Genomic DNA, 19633 nt, shown 5'->3' with positions numbered 1-19633 from the left:
ACATTTCCTTTTTAATCTGATGTTGTTAGTAGGCCACATATCACAATTATTTTCCCATTAGATGACAGAACAGAACAGAACTTTATTTCTCTCAAACGGTCAGACCCGTTGCCAATGGGGTAGGGGAGGATCGGGGGTCGGTCGAAACTCCCCCCTACCGGTGTTTCTGTTTTTTAATATGCCCCCAGACCCCCTTAAGCAACTCGGGCGCTTCGTGCCTCACCATAAGCCTAAACGTCCCCCCCCCCCCCCTTTCAAAATCCTGGCTACGGACCTGACGGTGATCCATTGAGATGGTTCACAGACATATATATATATATTCTGACGGAGATGACGGAAATATATCCGCACAAAAAGTCTGCTGTTTGACTGTGACTGTGTTATGGCCGACAGCTTTGAAGTGACAACTATTAGACTGAAGTTGACTGGGAGAGCATGTAGTTTGCAAACATAACTTGTTAACATTGAATGCCTATTTTGGTAATTCCAGCCATACGCGTACGGATGTGGATGGTGTGGGTGGAAGGGTGAGTCGGGGGAGAGACAACCGCTCCTCCCAGTGCTGGATGAAATTTTCGTATTCAGGCAGTCGACATTCGGAGAAAATGAGCTGGTCTTAACATTTTTCAACCCATGATGCAAATTTAAAACTGTTTGTGTAAAAGGGATGTACTCGGACCAGGTTTAGTGGGTGTGTTTGTTTGAAGCACTATATTCTGGGAGAAAGACCTAGACAACGGGTAGGCAACGATGCATAAACAACATCCACGGGCCTATTAATGTTGATATAGCCACTAATGCTTTATACAAACATACAGCGTACATTATTGTGGTATGTGGCCAGTGTTAATGATTATTCTGTGGCCAGTTTTAACCGTATTTCGGAAGTGTTGTAATGAACATGAAGATATATACTCAACAACGAAAGTTTAGCAAATATCTTTTATGACGTCTAAATTTGCCATGGTTGAATAAACTTAAAAGAAAACCAGGTCCTCCTGTTGTGTCAAGGAAAAGGTTGGTGAGTTTATGTTGTTTGTAAATCGTAAACATTTCAGATGTGAATACTAATTAATAAAAATAGGTTAATTTATAAATGTTATGCCATTTCTTTTAACATTAGCTAAACTTTCGTTGTTGAGTATATATATAACCTGTTATCAGGCTTTATTCAGCTTAATGGTTGTACGACAATACAAAGATGGTATCTGTTATCGACTAACTGGCAGTGACTGCTGGCTACATATCATTACACGCATGCGTAAGACTCCCGAAACCAAGTTAGATCTCACACAACAGATAATAATTAAAACATACTAAATATGTTTATGACAAAGATGTCGGCTGGTTGGTCAACAATGAGCTAGTTTAATTAGAATACAAACACAACTGACCATTCCCATGAAGGGATAACTGATATTACAGTTAAAACGTTAGTTTTGTTTTGTTTAACGACACCACTAGAGCACATTGACTTATTAATCATCGGCCATTGAATGACAAACATTTTTGTAATTTTGTCATGCAGTCTTAGAGAGGAAGAGAGGGAGCCTGCTACATTTTTTCCCCATTAGTAGTATAGGGATCTTTTACATGCACGATCCCACAGACAGGAGAGCAGATGCCACGGCCTTTAATATACAAGTCGTGGTGCACTAGCTGGAATGAGAAATAGCCCAAATGGGCCCAGATCGACGTCGTATCAGACGAGCACTGTACACTTGCCCCGAGTAACCGTTACATAGGTCACCGAAACGAGAGGCCGGCACTTATCTCCGTCGGTAGCATTATCGGCTGAGGTGATCGGGTCGTACATTTAACGTGAGGTGCCAGACTTGGTGATGCTTGGGTGTGTTGATACGCTGCTTATATCAGTTTCATTAAAACAATGTTAGCATTATCGGCAATGGGAAATAATTTGGTCCAACAGAACCGTGACAGTTAACGTTTGTATTGACACAAAATCAATATCCTACATATACTGACACACAATGAAAACGCAAAACAGATATTTTAAAATATTTTTTTGTGATCAACTGTGATTTCAGGAGTAATCTCATTATTGTCCACGATGCCCTTACAGGTAGCACTATACCAATTAATTTCCGGCTGGGTCGAAGTTCGAGGTGCACCCAACTTTTGATAGAGAAGTTAACACCACAAGTCCTGTGATTGGTTATAAATGTGAGTGTGTTGGTTGTAAAAAAAATTAGTTTCATCTGGGCTAAAAATGTATACAATTTTAATTCATCTAGTACCACTGTGTCAAGTAGCCTTGTGCTTGGAACATGTATGGGATACATGTAAAAAAAAGTACTAAAATGTTGTGCGAAACTAGGGGTGTTGTAAAAACATCTGGTTATACCGAAAATGAGCCATGAAAGGTACCATTTTCTGCAGTTAATACTTTGAGGTAGGGGTTGTAGTACTAATATTTATGGGTCATAGTTTGGTTGATATATTGCATATAGTGTTTTTAAACACAAACGTTAATTAACATGGTCGCCTATGGGATTTGAATTGGTATAGTCCAACCTATAGCACATGTTCAGTGCATAATAAAAAGGATTATGATTTGTGTCATTTAATTAAATTAAACTATACTATTTGATTAATTAGCCGTCACTCGGCCATGTAAGTTCACAATGACCTTGACCTTGACAATAATTACTGTACATGGCTCTGAATGGAGTTTAAATAAAAATTTGCACTGAGGAAAAGTTGGTTTTGGCCTATAATTCATACTATAAAGATTTGAATATTTTTATTTACATGGTGTTTGACTTGCCATGTACAACTACTCTTAAATATGGTAATATATCTAGGCAATCTGAACTTAGATTTTAATAGCAATTTATTTTTATATTAAAAATAACATGTGCCAATATTGGGTTAATGTCTTTAATTTCCATAAACATAGTTAATGTTTCATATGTACTTCTGAAAGCTTAACTTCTTAAAGACCTTGATTTTTATTATCCTTTTGACATACTTATAGGGTGCTAAGTCATATTTTAGACAAATTTGTAGCTTTATGCACACACAAAAATTAATTTGAAGAAAAACTTTACCAAAGCCATAATTAAATTGTTGGTCACTATTGTGCCTTCTGTTCTCATTTATGCATAACAATAAGCTTGTTTAACATATCTTTAGGTCTCCAGGTCAAATCTTTAAAAAAAATAATCACTTAGTTTGCTCCCATGAAGTGCATTTTAAGTGTATACTAGATTTAGAACCAATTTTTTCAGATTTGATTATCTACCTTGGTGTAAGTTGATAATTTATTTTATTGTTAAAGCTGTATTATCCAATGTTAATAGCTAAATAATATGCTGGATTACAGATTGTAGGAATACATCCAATATACATATTGTATTGATCTGGATTAGAAAAAAATGCAATAAAATAGATTTCGGGTAATTATGTCATTTAAAAACATGTTTTTTTAGTAATGAATCAAAAATAAATATGTGAAAGCTGCATGATAATTCCAAATATTACAAATATTTAAAACCTCCACTACAGTAGGGTATACATAAAATATAGTCAGGAATATTGGTGGCTGCCAATGGTTTTGATGGTCCATTTTTAAAATCTGCATAGCTGATGGATTTGAAATTCCCGCACATGGTAACTTGAAGACAGCCACACTCAGCATACAGGATTTCCCTCCAACAGTGATGTGCAGGACATGAAGTCATTACTTCATACAGGTGCAGTCATGTGATCTTTCCTTCCTCAGACATTGCATTTTTTTAATACTGATATTTCTTTGATGTGCCTATTAAGGTCTTCATAATCTAGGGGTCAGTCAAGTACACGTGTTTCAGTGGAATAGGTTTAAGGAGTTGAGGTACTCTGATATCCATGTTGTCTCTACACATATAGCTGAGCACACACACACATCTGACAGTAAATATCTTCAGGAGTATTATTTTTTTTAAATTATTTTTTCAAATATGACATATTGCATTTGTACAAAACTGTCCAAAACACATGTGCGTTGTGAGGTGTACATTATATTAGGTTGCACTGTAGAAACAACAGTTTCAGTGAAGTTGTCAGTTTATGTTAGAAGACACCAGATCCTGGTTGTTATAAAAACACATGATTCGCCACCTTTTGAAACATGTATATTATCAGTAAAGGTAGCACTATACCAATTAATTTCCGGCTGGGTCGAAGTTCGAGGTGCACCCAACTTTTGATAGAGAAGTTAACACCACAAGTCCTGTGATTGGTTATAAATGTGAGTGTGTTGGTTGTAAAAAAAATTAGTTTCATCTGGGCTAAAAATGTATACAATTTTAATTCATCTAGTACCACTGTGTCAAGTAGCCTTGTGCTTGGAACATGTATGGGGTACATGTAAAAAAAAGTACTAAAATTTTGTGCGAAACTAGGGGTGTTGTAAAAACATCTGGTTATACCGAAAATGAGCCGTGAAAGGTACCATTTTCTGCAGTTAATACTTTGAGGTAGGGGTTGTAGTACTGATATTTATGGGTCATAGTTTGGTTGACATATTGCATATAGTGTTTTTAAACACAAACGTTAACATGGTCGCCTATGGGATTTGAATTGGTATAGTCCAACCTACAGCCCAGCGTTATGTTGACGTTATTCTAAGACCAGTTCTCCAGCCACTTTTGCGCCGTTACCGAAGACCAGGAGGTCCCCTTCTATTTCAACAAGACAATGCCCGTCCACACACTGCAAGAATTACCCAAGCATTCCTGCAACAAGCCGGTATCACCGTTATGAACTGGCCCGCCGTTTCACCGGATTTGAACCCAAATGAACACATGTGGCGTGAGTTAGGACGTCGTGTACGTCACCGCCAGCCACCGCCGCGTAACGTCGCTGAGCTTGCACAGGCGTTGCAGGAGGAGTGGAGGAACATTCCTGTGGCTTATTTGAGATGTTTGTGCCAATCCTTTCCCCGTCGTCTTCACGCATGCTCACAGGCCAATGGTGGACACACCAGATACTGACCTTGATATAGAGTGTGTGTGTGTGTGTGTGTGTGTGTGTGTGTGTGTGCGTGTGCGTGTGTGTGTGTGTGTGTTGAACTTTTCGATTACGAATGCAACTCGATTACTGATGATAACTGGCCATGTTTCCATGTGAATGTATCTCATGAATACCAGTCATTCATGTCATATTACATTATCCATCAATTCATTAATAGTTTGTCGTTATTTGCAATGAAAAGTTGTTTTTGCGTTTTCATTGTGTGTCAGTATATGTTGAATATGTTCGTGTGATAACACATATATCACACAGTATTCTGTCAAATAGATGTGTAAGGAATCATTATAACTAATCTTACAAAATCACATCTTGTTTTTCTTTTTTTAATGTACAGCAGTGGGCCATGTCTGCCATTGTTATAATGGATGCTACTTGACATATTTGAAATTATAAACTATTTTAAAACAATAAACAGGCGCTTGCCGATTGTCTCATAAAAAAGATAAACGTGTATACCACATAGAAATTAAATACATTTCTCACTTTTATGCACACATACAACTTTGTAACACTTGCAGGCGTATACGTAATGAACCCTTTCGTACTTTTACATTTGAACTAGTCGAGTTTTTTTTATTATCTTTTATCTGTAAGCTAAGTTGCCAAATGTTTCTTGTGCAAATATATTGTCAATAATATATGCATAGAATCGAGTTTATAAAGAAAACAAGAAAACACCAAACACCAAACTAATTTAGGGTTATTACACACTAACTGCAAAAATAGTAGAATGAGTTCTTTTATGTAGGTTATACACGTACACACGTACAAGTATGTATGTTCATATAATATACATTAATACATTTACATGCATACACTCATATATTTCACATATACCCACTGTATAAGTGTAACTAATGGCACAAACGTGTGTAAAATGGTTGTTTTGGTTTTTTTTGCTTTACTTTTTGTTAGATGAATACCAAATGTATATGAGGTGTAAATGGAAATAAAGAAAGAAATTTTTATTTAACGACGCACTCAACACATTTTATTTACGGTTATATGGTGTCAGACATATGGTTAAGGACCACACAGGTTTTGAGAGGAAACCCGCTGTCGCCACTATATGGGCTACTCTTCCGATTAGCAGCAAGGGATCTTTTATTTGCGCTTCCCACAGGCAGGATAGCACAAACCATGGCCTTTGTTGAACCAGTTATGGATCACTGGTCGGTGCAAGTGGTTTACACCTACCCATTGAGCCTTGCGGAACACTCACTCAGGGTTTGGAGTCGGTATCTGGATTAAAAATCCCATGCCTCGACTGGGATCCGAACCCAGTACCTACCAGCCTGTAAACCGATGGCCTACCACGACGCCACCGAGGCCGGTGAGGTGTAAATGGATTTACATGTTTGGGTTCCCTTAGCTTTAAATGTGAGAAACACGTAGGGTTCAACATATCTAAAGGTGTTAATTTGATTACATTATCTCGATTCCTGGAGCCACTCTTCCCTCATACCATCATACTATTTTGATCACGTTAATAGCTGTGACATAATCAACTAATTTTAATGTAAATAACCAAACGTATATAGCACAGACCTGTAAGGCTGACAGATATCTGTGAAACCTCTATGGGATTCCACACGTGAAAACAACATCAAGTGTGGAGTCCAAGCTGTTTAATGAAATCAACGAATCTATAGCAGGTCTAACAACAAAACATATTACCCTGAGATTAATCAAAACATGACACGCTCATTGCAGGCAATCACCGATGAAAGGGCAGCATTTGATTTTATAATTAATGATAGCAGAATAAACCAAAATAGTGTTCATCTCACTTACCGGAATCAAGAAAAAGAAATAGTTACCAGGATTTTTGTAAAATCATATTAAAAGAGTCAATGACAAAAGGCTAGAGCACAATATGGTGTTAAGTAAACGACAGGGATTCTAAGAAGTATCTTTCTGAAAATGTTTTAGGACGTTCTTTCGGTTAAACCACCCGTACATAAGAACTATATATATATATATATATTTGGTAAATTTGATATATAGGCTAGAGACGACAACCGCTACATTTTTCCATTAGTAGCTAGGGATCTTTTAAATCATCCCAGACAAGATAGCACATACCACTGTCCTTGAAATACCAGTCGCGGTGCACTGGTTTCTTTCATCATTTCTACACGTTGATCATATGTAGTTAATGATCAAAAATTAATTTTAAAAAACCCAACCAAAAAACCCCCTAAACCAACAAAACAAAACAAAAAACAAAGAAACACCCCCACCACCACACCAAACACCAAACACACCCCCCCACACACACACACAAAAAGAACAATCCCCCCTCCCCCCCCCCCCCCCCCCCCCCCCCCCCAACAAAACAACATGCTGGCTTTATCTTTCGGTTTGTAAAATCAACAGATATCAAGTAGGCGTGGGATAGCTTATATAAAGGTTTCTTCACAATCAAAGAGGGAAATAGTTTTAGCCAAAATTATAGCACTAGAATAAATTGTTAATGCTAACCATATAGCAGGTTACCTTAATGCTAAATGATAATGTGATGTAATTAATACTACATTATTAATAAAACATCACTAACACCATAAAACATCTAATTAATTATTTTAATATTTACAAATTTCATCTTAACTTGTCTTCAGCTATGACAGGCACATATTTTGACCAATATGTGTCACTGAATTTATTATTTCCAGGCGTGTACCACCTAAATAAGATAAGGGTGTCAGGGGCCGTATTTACAAAACAAAATGTATTTTGGCTTACATATCTCTAATTTAGTGTTTATCAAATGTTTTAGATATTGTTTTAAAACTAAGTCGTTGTGAAAAACGGTCCTGACATAATCGCGTGATTGCTACTAGCTAAGGATTTTTAGAGACTGATTTTTGTTTTTAATTATATGAATTAAAAAAAGAAGAAGTTATATTAACAAAACAACATTGTGGTTTGACCAGAGACCGGTTATATATTATTCATGGATTTATACAGGATTTTTTGCCAGTGTCCCATGTCTGATGGGATTCGGAAAATTAGCGCTAGTTGGAACAGAGAGAGAGAGAGAGAGAGAGAGAGAGAGAGAGAGAGAGAGAGAGAGAGAGAGAGAGAGAGAGAGAGAGAGAGAGAGAGAGAGAGAGAGAGAGAGAGAGAGAGAGAGAGAACTATATATCTATCTATCTGTGTTTGTGTGTGTGTGTGTACGTGCATGCGTGAGTGTGTATGTGTCTATGTGTGTATGTATATGTGTGTGTGTCTGTGTGTATGTGCGTGGTGTGTGTGTGTGCGCGTACGTGCGTGTGTATGTTTTTGGCTGTGTGTGTAAATGTGTGGTGTGTGTATTTGTGGTGTGTGTGTGTCTGTGCGTGTGTGTGTGTGAGTGTGTGTGTTACCACCCCCACACCGTTTTGGCATCTTCCTACGCCTGTGATATGCCAATGAATAACATAGCTGCAACATGATTACACTACGGGCTCCCATTTTTGTTGGAGGTCAGCCTGGTTTTTGACCGAATTAGAAAACAAGAAGCCCGAATCTGGATAACAACATTGATTCATGTTACATTAAAGATACTGGTATATGCTGGTAATATGAGATGCAGATAGCACATTATTTTAAATTCTACTTGGATTTCCGTGGCAGAGTTTTTCTTGTACAGTTGTCTAGTGTCCGTCCGTTGTCCGTCAATTTTTTAAAGAATGTTTTCTACTACATGTAGTTTTGATTAGATATTTATAAAACAAGTAGGGAATTTTTCTAACTTTTGAGAGTTAAAAAATCTAATTACATTTAACATGTATTTTCTCCGTGCTTTGATTGAGTATTTTTGAAAGTTGACAAAGATTCTTTGGGACAGTCTGCACAAAATATCAGATTTGTAGAGTTTTGGTTAAATAGATCAGAAACTAGTCTACACACACACACTCACACACACACACACACACACACACACACACACACACACACACACACACACACACACTGTGTGTGTGTGTGTGTGTATATATATATATATATATATATATATATATATATATATATATATATATTCAGCGGGTTGTTGAAACAAAATCCCACTTTTTGAAGTTGAATAGCGAAATATGTATGCAATGTAGAACATTAAAACTTGGGAAATAAAAATTAGTATAATATTATTATGCGTGTATTTTTTTTCTTTCTCACATGACTTACTTTTACAGTTGCACGTAATAAAAACGTAATGTTAAAATATGCTATAATATTATACCTACTATTGATTACATAGGCCTACTCAACATTTTGTGAATGTACTAAAACATTGTTCGATTGTCCCATTATTATTTTTTCATTGTCTTTTTTTTTTTTTTTTTTTTTTTTTTTAAATATAATATTATACACAGAATTCTTTATTTCTTCGAGTGTTAATTTTGCTCCTAACATTTTGAGATTTGTCGACTTTCCCGGCAAAAAACCCAGTCTTATACGCATTGAATAATAAGCCATACTAGTACGGTTGCAGTCATGGGACATGAGAAAAAAATCTGAAATGGTTGGAAGGAAAATACATTCCTGAAGAAATGAAGAAGAGTATTTTAAAAGAGAGAGAGAGAGAGAGAAAAATGAAGGAAAATAACAGACAATCGACTGTTGTTTTTAGCATCATATACAGTAAATGTTGGTATAGCTTTCTTGACACCACGTTTTGAATCACGCATTATTTTAGACATATTAGCCATGTATCAAAATCAACATTTTCTAATCAATGCACAACGTAATGTACTGGTTTTGTGCAAATTAAAAAAACAAAAACCCAAGTGATCTGCAATGCATACTTTTATCGATATTCAACTCCAAGACAGACGGTTTAACCCCCCCCAAATATAAAAAAACAAACACTCCCCACACACAAAACCCCACTCGGCCGATATATTTGAGGTAGAGCAAATTGATACGGGGATGAATTGCTTTTGGTGGACTGTTTTGGAATTTCTTTGTCTAGAAAATAATTATAACACCGTAGCTGATTATATCTCTGCAATCAGTGCACATTTTCTCCTTTTTTTTCTTCTTTTTTACGTTAAAAACAACAAATTCGAATCAGGAAATAAATGACGTATAGGCCTACTCAATTCCCGCTGTCAAAAGTAGGCAACATTGACCTGTGACCTCTCCCAGAATTCATTGCGTTAAACGGAAATAATCGGAACTCCGAAATGGTATAATTTTCTCTGTAATTTACGACGATAGTAAGCTACGCCGCGTCGTGGAACGAAATGGCGATCGTACAAAATCAAATGAAGGTCTCATGGTATGTATTTACGGCGATAGTAGTGCTAACATCGCTTCGTGGTACGGGCCCCAGTAATCTCGATTGAGATTCAAAACTTCTACTGGCGTCGTTTGACGACGCCAGTAGAAGTTTTGAATCTGAATCGAGATTAGGGTCCCAGGTGTAATTTTTTAAATGCCCAATAGCCTAACGTTCAGTTAAAACATGTTTGTGAATGTCATCCACCCCTGTGGTTATGTTGATCAGTAAGCTTCTGCTTTTGATATTAAAATAATACCAACAAAATCCTGGTTCACTATGGGGTCGTGAGATTGTGTGTGCGTGTGTGTATTTTTTTCATTCGTATTTTTTTGTTTAGTTTTTATTTTATTTTAGTTTTTTATTCCCCCAACTCCCATGTTATATTTATTTACTCATCTTTACCCCCCCCCCCCCCCCCCCCCCCCCCCCCCCCCCCCCCCCCCCCCCCCAACAAAAAAAAAGAAGAAAGAAAAATGAAGTAAATTCTACCGGATGTTTATAAATAGGAAATACTTCCTTAACGACCACGGACTTAACGTTTTTCTCTATTATTTAATTAGTTATATTTAACTTAAGTTGCTTGATTAATACAGGCATACGTTTTTCACTTAGCTGTGTTACAGCACCATTTTCAGAAAGTTAAGTTAAAACTTGAGTGAAAATTTAAATTACCTTATTAAAATTCTGAACATGCATGAGTTAACGTATCTAGTGACGTGATTACGTCATAGACGAAACACGTCACACTGAAGAATTTTTCTTTGCAATACGGTCAATATTGTGATATAGGGTAATGAAATTAAATTTTTGGAGTAAGTCAGGACGGGACGAAGGGAGGTGGGGTAAGGATCGTCGCCGTGGATGGAGGGTATTTTTGAGAAAGTTTTTTTTTCCACAACTGGTCGACTTGGCGTCAAACACGAGCACTGTTGTTCCAGATACGGTGCCGCTCCCAGGTGAATACAATGTCATGTGGATGCGAAGGGCTCCGAAGTTGTTTTGTGTCATTCCTCGGAAATTAGACCAGGATAATTCACTTATTTTGGAGGATGTCGCCCCTGTGGAAGATACTCGTACGGGCAGCTGCCAGAAGTCCGCCAGTGAGGGTAAAATAATTTTATTCTTTTTGATTATTTATTTATTAATTTTTATTTTATTTTATTATTATTATTTTTTTTTCGAACAGGAACATTAATTAAAATTGTTAGTGAATAAGTTTAAGTTAATGTTTTAGTGTTATTTATAGCCAACACGGGTCCGAAATATTGGACTCAAGTTCTCGAGAGTCAAACTGGACCCGGACTCGAGTACCCGACACCTAGATAATGAGACTAAGGAATAAAGTAAACAAGCATTATATATCTTAATTCCAACGCTGAAGATGGATGCCAAATCCTGCCATTGCATTCCATTCCACACATTCAACTTTTGTTCTCCCTCCATTTCTTATAGCCCTATATTATAATCGAAGGCAAACATATGGCAAATTGACCTTTAAACCAATTTATTATTACATGAGTGTTGTTCCTTGTACGGGTACTCAAGTCCTGTGAACGGACTCGAGTCTTGCTCGTGGAGACGCTAGTGTTATTGTCTTTATATACATGTCAGTGATGTAGCCAGAGGAAGGGGGCCACGGGGCCCCCAATGATACATACATACATACATACAAACAAAAATAGATACATACATACGTAGCTGACACATTCTACGAGGTAAAATTACGAATATATTAATTTATTAATCGGCAATTTTGTAACCTTGGCGGGTCTAGTTTTTCTCTGTACTTCATGTTTTTAGACAAGCTTTCTTAGGGGAAGCCACTGTCGACGGGAAGCATCTGTTGACTGGAAGCCTCAATTGACGTGAATCCTCTGTTGACGGGAAGTCTCTGTTGACGGAAAGCCCTGTTGACGAAAAGCCTCTGTTGACGGGAAGTCCCTGTTGACGGGAATCTCCTGTTGACGGCAAGCCCCTGTTGAAGGAAAACCGTGTTGACGGGAAGCCCTGTAGATGCGAAACCTCTATTGACGGGAAGCCCCTGTTGACGGGAAGACTGTTGACGGGAAGTCCCTGTTGACGGAAAGCCCTATTGACGGAAAGCCCTGTTGATGGAAAACCTATCTTGACTGGAAGTTCCTGTTGACGGGAAGCCCCCGTTGACGGAAATCCCCTGTTGAAGGGAAGCCCCTGTTGACTAGAAGCCTCTATTGACGAGAAGCCTCTATTGACGGAAAGCCCTGTTCATGGAAAACCCTATGGATGGAAAACCTCTGTTGACGGGAAGTTGACGGGAAGCCTCTGTTGACGGGAAGCCCTGTTGACGGGAAGTCTCTGTTGACGGAAAGCCTCTGTTGACGGGAAGCCTCTATTGACGGGAAGCCCCTATAGACGGGAAGCCTCTGTTGACGGGAAGCACTGTAGACGGGAAGTCTCTGTTAACGGGACGCCTCTGTTGACGGGAAGCCCCTGTTGACGGTAAGCCTCTATTGACGGGAAGCCTCTGTTTTTCGGAAAGCCCTGTTGACGGAAAGCCTCAGTTGACGGAAAGTCCCTGTTGGGAAGAAGCCTCTATTGACGAGAAGCCTCTGATGACGGAAAGCCCTGTTGATGGAAAGCTCTATTGATAGAAAGCCTCTGTTGACGGGAAGTCCCTGTTGACGGGAAGTCTCTGTTGACGGGAAGCTCCTGTTGACGGGAAGTCTCTGTTGACGGGAAGCCCCTGTTGACGGGAAGCCTCTTTTGACGGAAAGCCTCTGTTGACGGGAAGCCTCTATTGACGGGAAGCCCCTATAGACGGGAAGCCTCTGTTGCCTAGAAACACTGTAGACGGAAATCTCTATTGACGGGAAGCCTCCGGTTGAAGGAAAGCCTCTGTTGACGGAAAGTCCCTGTTGATAAGAAGCCTCTATTGACGAGAAACCTCTGGTGACGGAAATCCATGTTGATGGAAAGCCCTGTTGATGGAAAGCCTCTGTTGACGGGAAGTCTCTGTTGACGGGAAGCTCTGTTTGACGCCCTATTGATGGAAGCCCCTGTTGACGGGAAGCCCCTGTTGACGGGAAGCCTCTGTTGACGGGGAGCCTCTGTTGATGGGAAGCCTCTATTGACGGAAAGCCTCTGTTGACTGGAAGCCTCTATTGATAGGAAGCCCCTACTGACGGGAAGCCTCTGTTGACGGAAATCCTGTTGTGGAAAGACGGGAAAGCCTCTGTTGACGTGAAGGTTGACGGGAAGCTCTGTTGACGGAAAGCCCTCTTTGACGGGAAGCCCTGTTGACGGAAAGCTCTGTTGACGGAAAGCCTCTGTTGACGGAAGCCTCTGTTGACGGAAAGCCTCTGTTGACTGAAAGCCTCTATTGATAGGAAGCCTCTGTTGACGGGAAGCCCTGTTGACGGGAAGTTGTTGACGGAAAACTCTGTTGACTGGAAAGTATCTGTTGACGGGAAGCCCTGTTGACGGGAAGCCTCTGTTTGACGGGACGCCTCTGTTGACGGCAAGCCCTGTTGACGGGAAGCCTCTGTTGACGGGAAGAAGCCCTGTTGACGCGAAGCCTCTATTGACGGGAAGCCCCTGTTGACGGAAAGCCTCTGTTGACGGAAAGCCCCTGTTGACGGAAAGCCCCTGTTAACGAAAAGCCGTGTTGACGCGAAGCCTCTATTGACGGGAAGCCCCTGTTGACGGGAAGCCTCTGTAGACGGGAAGCCTCTGACGGAGTCCCCTGTTGACGGAAAGCCACTGTTGACGAAAAGCCCATGTTAACGAAAAGCCGTGTTGACGGGAAGCCCTATAGATGGGAAGCCTCTGTTGACTGGACGCCTCTGTTGACGGCAAGCCCCTGTTGAAAGAAAACCGTGTTGACGGGAAGCCCTGTAGACGCGAAGCCTTTATTGACGGGAAGTCCCTGTTGACGGAAAGCCTCTGTTGACGGGAAGTCCACTGTTGACGAAATGCGCCTGTTGACGGGAAGCCTCTGTTGACGGGAAGCCCCTGTTGACGGAAAGCACTGTTGACGGGAACATATCAACCAGTTTGTAAATGTAATACAATGGCATGATTTGGCATCTATGTTCAGCGCTGAAATTAAGATGCAGAATGGTATTTAACTGTATTTCTTAATCTGATCATCATCTAGTGTAAGTGTCAGGTACTCGGGTCCGGGTCGAGTTCGACCCTCGAGTACTCGAGTCCAATATTTTGGACTCGTGGAGGCCTTACTAACGGTACCACTAAAGCAGATGATTTATTAATCGACTATTGCATACCAAACATTTTATATATAGTCTTAGAGAGGAAACCCGTTACATTTTCCCATTAGTTGTAAGGGATTTTTGGCTATATTCCCCATCCAACAGACGGGATAGCACCTGTCACAGCCTTTGATACGAGTTCTATCTTTTTGTGGTGAATTAAGGCTGTCAGTAATTAATTTTAAATATTTTATCACCCGTATTAAAAATGGGCCTTAGTTGCAGAAGTACGCTAGTAAGTACCAAAATTGTTGTAGATACTATACTGACTAATTTTAAGTTTATTTTTTAAATATTAAGGCAGCATAATCTACAAAAATGTACACTTAAAGCAGTCAGGTATTTGCACTCGCACGTCAGCCCCTCCCTCTGTCTCCTTCCTCATCCCCGTTCGCTCTCTCTCTCTCTCTCTCTCTCTCTCTCTCTCTCTCTCTCTCTCTCTCTCTCTCTCTCTCTCTCTCTCTCTCTCTCTCTCTCTCTCTCTCTCTCTCTCTCTCTCTCTCCTCTCTCAGCTCTCTGCTCTCTCTCTGGAGCACATCTGATCCTTTTATCCTTATCCTGACCTAGTTGCATTACACATACACTCGCCAGCTGTTAGTCATGAAAGTAAAGTTTGTGCCACTGGAGCACATTGATTTTTTTATCTTATCATCGGCTATTGGATGTCAAACATATGGTCATTCTGACACTGTTTTTTAGAGGAATCCCGCTGTCGCCACATAGGCTACTCTTTTTACGACAGGCAGCAAGTGATCTTTTATTTGCGCTTCCCACAGGCAGGATAACACAAACCATGGCCTTTGTTCAACCAGTTATGGATCACTGGTCGGTGCAGGTGGTTTACACCTACCCATTGAGCCTTGCGGAGCACTCACTTAGGGTTTGGAGTCGGTATCTGGATTAAAAATACCATGCCTCGACTGGGATCCGAACCCAGTACCTACCAGCCTGTAGACCGATGACCTAACCACAACGCCAACGAGGCCGGTAGCCATGAAAGAAACGAAATTCGTTTTGTTTTTCTAATGTTGTTTTGTAATCTTTTCTTATATGAAAACTTCATTATAGACTTGTTTCATATTTCACCTAATAATAAAGCAGTAACTTATCAATCGTATCATACACATTCAGAAATTTAAACATACATACTGCACAAATATGTGTATTTTTTATTTGAAAAATCTATGTGAAACATTTAAATAGTTACAAAATATAAAGCAACATTTTACTACACTCAAAGGAGTAGATTACAACAGTGAAAACAATATTGTTGTAACTTCAAAACTTCTCGGCAAACACTGATTTTCCCATTTGAAAAATGAAAGACATTCCCTGAAAGGGGGCGGACTTAACATTAGAAATGCCAATTCCCCTGGAAGGAAGCAGCGGATTAATTCAATATGTTGACACTTTTATGTAGATAGGCAGTAGGAACTTAATCTAGAATTTCAAGAGTTTTTACACGTGAATTTTATAAAAACTGACATACAATCCGAAATTCATGATAGAAGCCAATACCCATAACCTATACACTTAATTTTTAACACAATCAATCTCCCTGGTCGGTTTCCTCTCAATATCTGTGTGATCCTTAGCCATATATCTGACGCCATATAACCGTAAATAAAATGTGTCAAGTGCGTCGTTAAATAAAACATTTCCTTCCTTCCTTCTTACAAAATGACAAAACAGACGGCACAAAAATATTTTTAATACAAAAACAACAAAATTCGCGATTGAGGCCAATACACATAACCCAGCCCTCGAAATTCGCGGCGGCAATCGGCAATGCCGTTGCAAAAGCTATCGCAAACATGATTTGCGACAGCATTTCATTGTCGTCGCAAATCTAAGAGTGGTGAAAAGTCTGTAGGCATTTTTCTCTGAACTATTTCCATTTACAGATCCCAGAATAAAGCATTTATAATCTAGTGTGGACCAATGTTTTCTCAATTAATATAAATCGGAAGCAAGGACATGTTTTATTTAACGACGTACTCAACACATTTTATTTACGGTTATATGGCGTCACACAGATATTGAGAGAGGAAACCCGATGTCGCCACATCATGGGCTACTCTTTTCGATTAGCAGCAAGGATCTTTTATATGCACCATCCCACATACAGGATAGTACATACCACAGCCTTTGTTACACCAGTCGTGGAGCACTGGCTGGAACGAGAAATAGCCCAATGGGTCCACTGGCGGGTCGATTTTAGACCGACCGCGCATCAAGTGAACGCTTTACTACTAAGCTACGTCCCGCCCCTAATCTAAATTGGTTTATTCCAGTATAGAAGTTTACCAAAGTAAAGTTGAGGTGTCATGTTTTAGCATATTATTACTGCAGGGAATCATATATGAATAATTTTAACAGCATTAATCTTTTCTTTAAAATTGCCGCGGTAGTGCCGTTGCAAAATTGATTTTCGACGGCACTTAACTGGTGTAGCAAACTTGTCTGAATTTCACGGGCTGATAACCTATACATATATATATATTTTTTAATACAATCTAAGACTAGTTTGGTGTTAGACTCGAAATGTACTGTAATGTATGCATTTTGTATTTCAGGTGATCAGACCCTTCGCCGTCATTCGTCACTTTTGGATCTAGTGCAGTCCTGGGATATCTCCCGGCCAACACAAAATTTCGGTTGTCCCAGCATGGAGTTCGTTTACTCCCTGCAGGAGTGTCTCAGGTATGTGGCGGACAAGAATCTCATATGAATACAGATGGACAGAAGACTGACACAGAACAGAGTTGCCAAGCCCAAGCCAATGGTCAGCTGCACAGCTGAGTATAGAAGAGGGGAGACTGATAGAGTGCTTAATATATCTTCAGCACAACACGAGGTCAACGATCAGGTCAGGTACTGATGGCATCTGTTTTTCGACTGATCCTGGAGAAAGCATGTATAGAAGGAGAAAGCAGCTTTGACGCTATTAACAGTAAATACGTGCACAACATCTGCAGTGACTCTGAAGATAGATGGTGGACCTAGCTGTTCAACGGTAGAGCCTAAAGACATTTTTACCAATATAACTCCCATACACGACAAATTGTGGACCTAACTGAGATTTGAAATCTACTGGAATCAAGCTATTCAATCTGAGAATAGTTAGATGCCTACCATATAGCGTATTAAAACACTGAACGCTGTCTCATAATAAACAATCTTTGTGGTTCAGATGCACGAAAACCTTCAGTTAATATGGACTATAAAGAAACAAGTCAAAGTGGAGACAACTTTAAACAATGGACACATTAAACACAATGATGAAGAATCTGGATTTAGCTTGATGATAAAATGTCTATGCGGTGCGATCGGTCGCAGGATGGATTACCCTTATGGACTCATTGGGCTTTTTCTGGGTACACCTGGTGCATCAATAATGCATTAATAAAGTGTGCAGTGTGTGTTGTCCTATCCTGAACTGTATAGATTTCTGGAAAAAGGCAGTTCAAGCTTCTCAAAGAAATTATCAGACTTCATCTGAACTGAACTGAACGCCAATGAACAGAATTGAACGGGCGTGGGATGGACGTACCGGATCCTCTTTTGGATGTAGGCAAGCTAATACAGTAATAGAAAGAAAGAACTGAACTTCAAAAGTGTTCATTTATACCGGTATTTAGTTCAGCACGAGGTTTACGAGTTTACATCCAATGAAATGGTTCCTAAAGAGATTAAAATTATCAGACCTCAACTGAACTGAAAACCAGTGAACAGAACTGAACTGAACTGAACGTGTGCTTCAACAGTGTTCCTCCATATTTAGTGTAGCACAGGAAGTGCAAGACTATCTTCTAGTGGAAACATTTTCTGTGCTGGCTGCTAGTAGTGAAGCCACTATAGGATGTATACATTATAAGAAAACATTAAATGTTCTTACAAATGTGTTGTCAGAAACCTCTGTTCTTTGTGCCATGGTGCTGGGTTGCCTTTTATGGAAAAAAAACTATGTTACAGAACAAAGTAGAATGGAATTCATGAACGCGTGTGAAATCAAATCAACGGGTGCTCGCATAGGACGCATATGTATGTTTGGATAAAAAGTAGTTGAAAATGCAAGAGGGGTTTATCCAGTAGAAACATTTTAAATACTAGATGTTGATCCGACATATAATAATAATATTAGTAGTAGTAGTAGTAGTTGTAGTAGTAGTGTTGGTAGTAGTAGTGCTAGTAGTGGTAGTGTAGTAATAATTATTGTTGTTTAATACTTGTGTTGTTTATTATGATGGTAATGGTGGTTATATAATAATAATAATAATAATAGTAATAATAATAATAATAATAATAATAATTTTGTTTTATTTTAAATTTGCAGCTAGTATTTAGTCCTTTCTGGAAGAATTTGCTACAGTAAACTTCATATCCTTATAAGCTGATATAAACTCAAGCATTTACACGTGCAGTCATATTACTGCAGTCATATTTGACATTGCCTTGATAAATCTGCTTTGTAGTTTTGACCTTTGTTTAATAAATGCCTTTTACATTCGCATTTCTGTTTGTTCTTTTTACGGGGTTGTATGTATGCATGTGTGCGTGTGGGTTTTGTTTGTTTGTGGGTTTTGTGTGGTGGTACATAATATACCAAATTTTATTATCAATCTTCAAACTTAACTAGATTCTGTGAATGCCTTTAACATGTAGTTATAAAGGTAGTGTTTATGTTTGTTTCATGACACCACTAGAGCACATTGATTTTTAATCATCGGCTATTTGATGTCAAACATTTGGTATGAGGCAGTTCTTCATTAGCAGCATTATTATACACTTCTCGACACAGGACAGCACATATGAGATTTTATATATACCAATCACGGGAAACTGGGACAATATTCAATTATACTAAGTACTTATACATGCACACCACTAATACCTATACTTTAATGCTTTATTTCAGTGCGTTTTACACATTTTGTTAGACTAATATCATTCTTTCAAAGGAACAGTACAATCACCTTTTTGTCCATTTAATAAATTATTATAATGTTTCTCTTAATGGTTGTTGGAATACAGAAAGAAAGAAAGAAATGTTTTATTTAACGACGCACTCAACACATTT

At 38.9% G+C, this 19633-nt stretch overlaps 1 protein-coding gene across 2 annotated transcripts; it reads left to right on the top strand.

Moving 5' to 3' along the window:
- The first annotated feature begins 10194 nt into the window (after nucleotides 1-10194).
- Nucleotides 10195-19066, top strand: LOC121370861. 2 transcript variants are annotated; one of them, XR_005957735.1, is made up of 3 exons: nucleotides 10195-10300; nucleotides 11242-11409; nucleotides 17130-19066. XR_005957735.1 is itself a non-coding variant. In XM_041496369.1 (2 exons), the coding sequence occupies exons 1-2, from the start codon at nucleotides 11097-11099 to the stop codon at nucleotides 17282-17284; spliced, it is 468 nt and encodes a 155-aa protein (XP_041352303.1). In that variant the 5' UTR covers nucleotides 11038-11096; the 3' UTR covers nucleotides 17285-19066. The 2 variants fall into 2 exon arrangements, 1 of the variants encoding a protein (XP_041352303.1); XM_041496369.1 differs by lacking the exon at nucleotides 10195-10300 and having other exon boundaries at nucleotides 11038-11409.
- The last annotated feature ends 567 nt before the right edge of the window (nucleotides 19067-19633 follow it).

This window comes from Gigantopelta aegis, chromosome 4 (assembly GCF_016097555.1).
Source record: "Gigantopelta aegis isolate Gae_Host chromosome 4, Gae_host_genome, whole genome shotgun sequence".
NCBI lineage: Eukaryota > Metazoa > Mollusca > Gastropoda > Neomphalida > Peltospiridae > Gigantopelta > Gigantopelta aegis.
Note: the sequence above shows the minus strand (reverse complement) of the source record. Positions and strands in the feature narration are given on the sequence as shown.

Bases quoted from the DNA above. Each gene is read 5' to 3' on its own strand.
- LOC121370861 (XM_041496369.1), top strand. From the start codon at position 11,097: ATGAAATTAAATTTTTGGAGTAAGTCAGGACGGGACGAAGGGAGGTGG. The intron at 11,410-17,129 runs GTAAAATAATTT...TTTGTATTTCAG, and splicing joins CCAGAAGTCCGCCAGTGAGG to GTGATCAGACCCTTCGCCGT.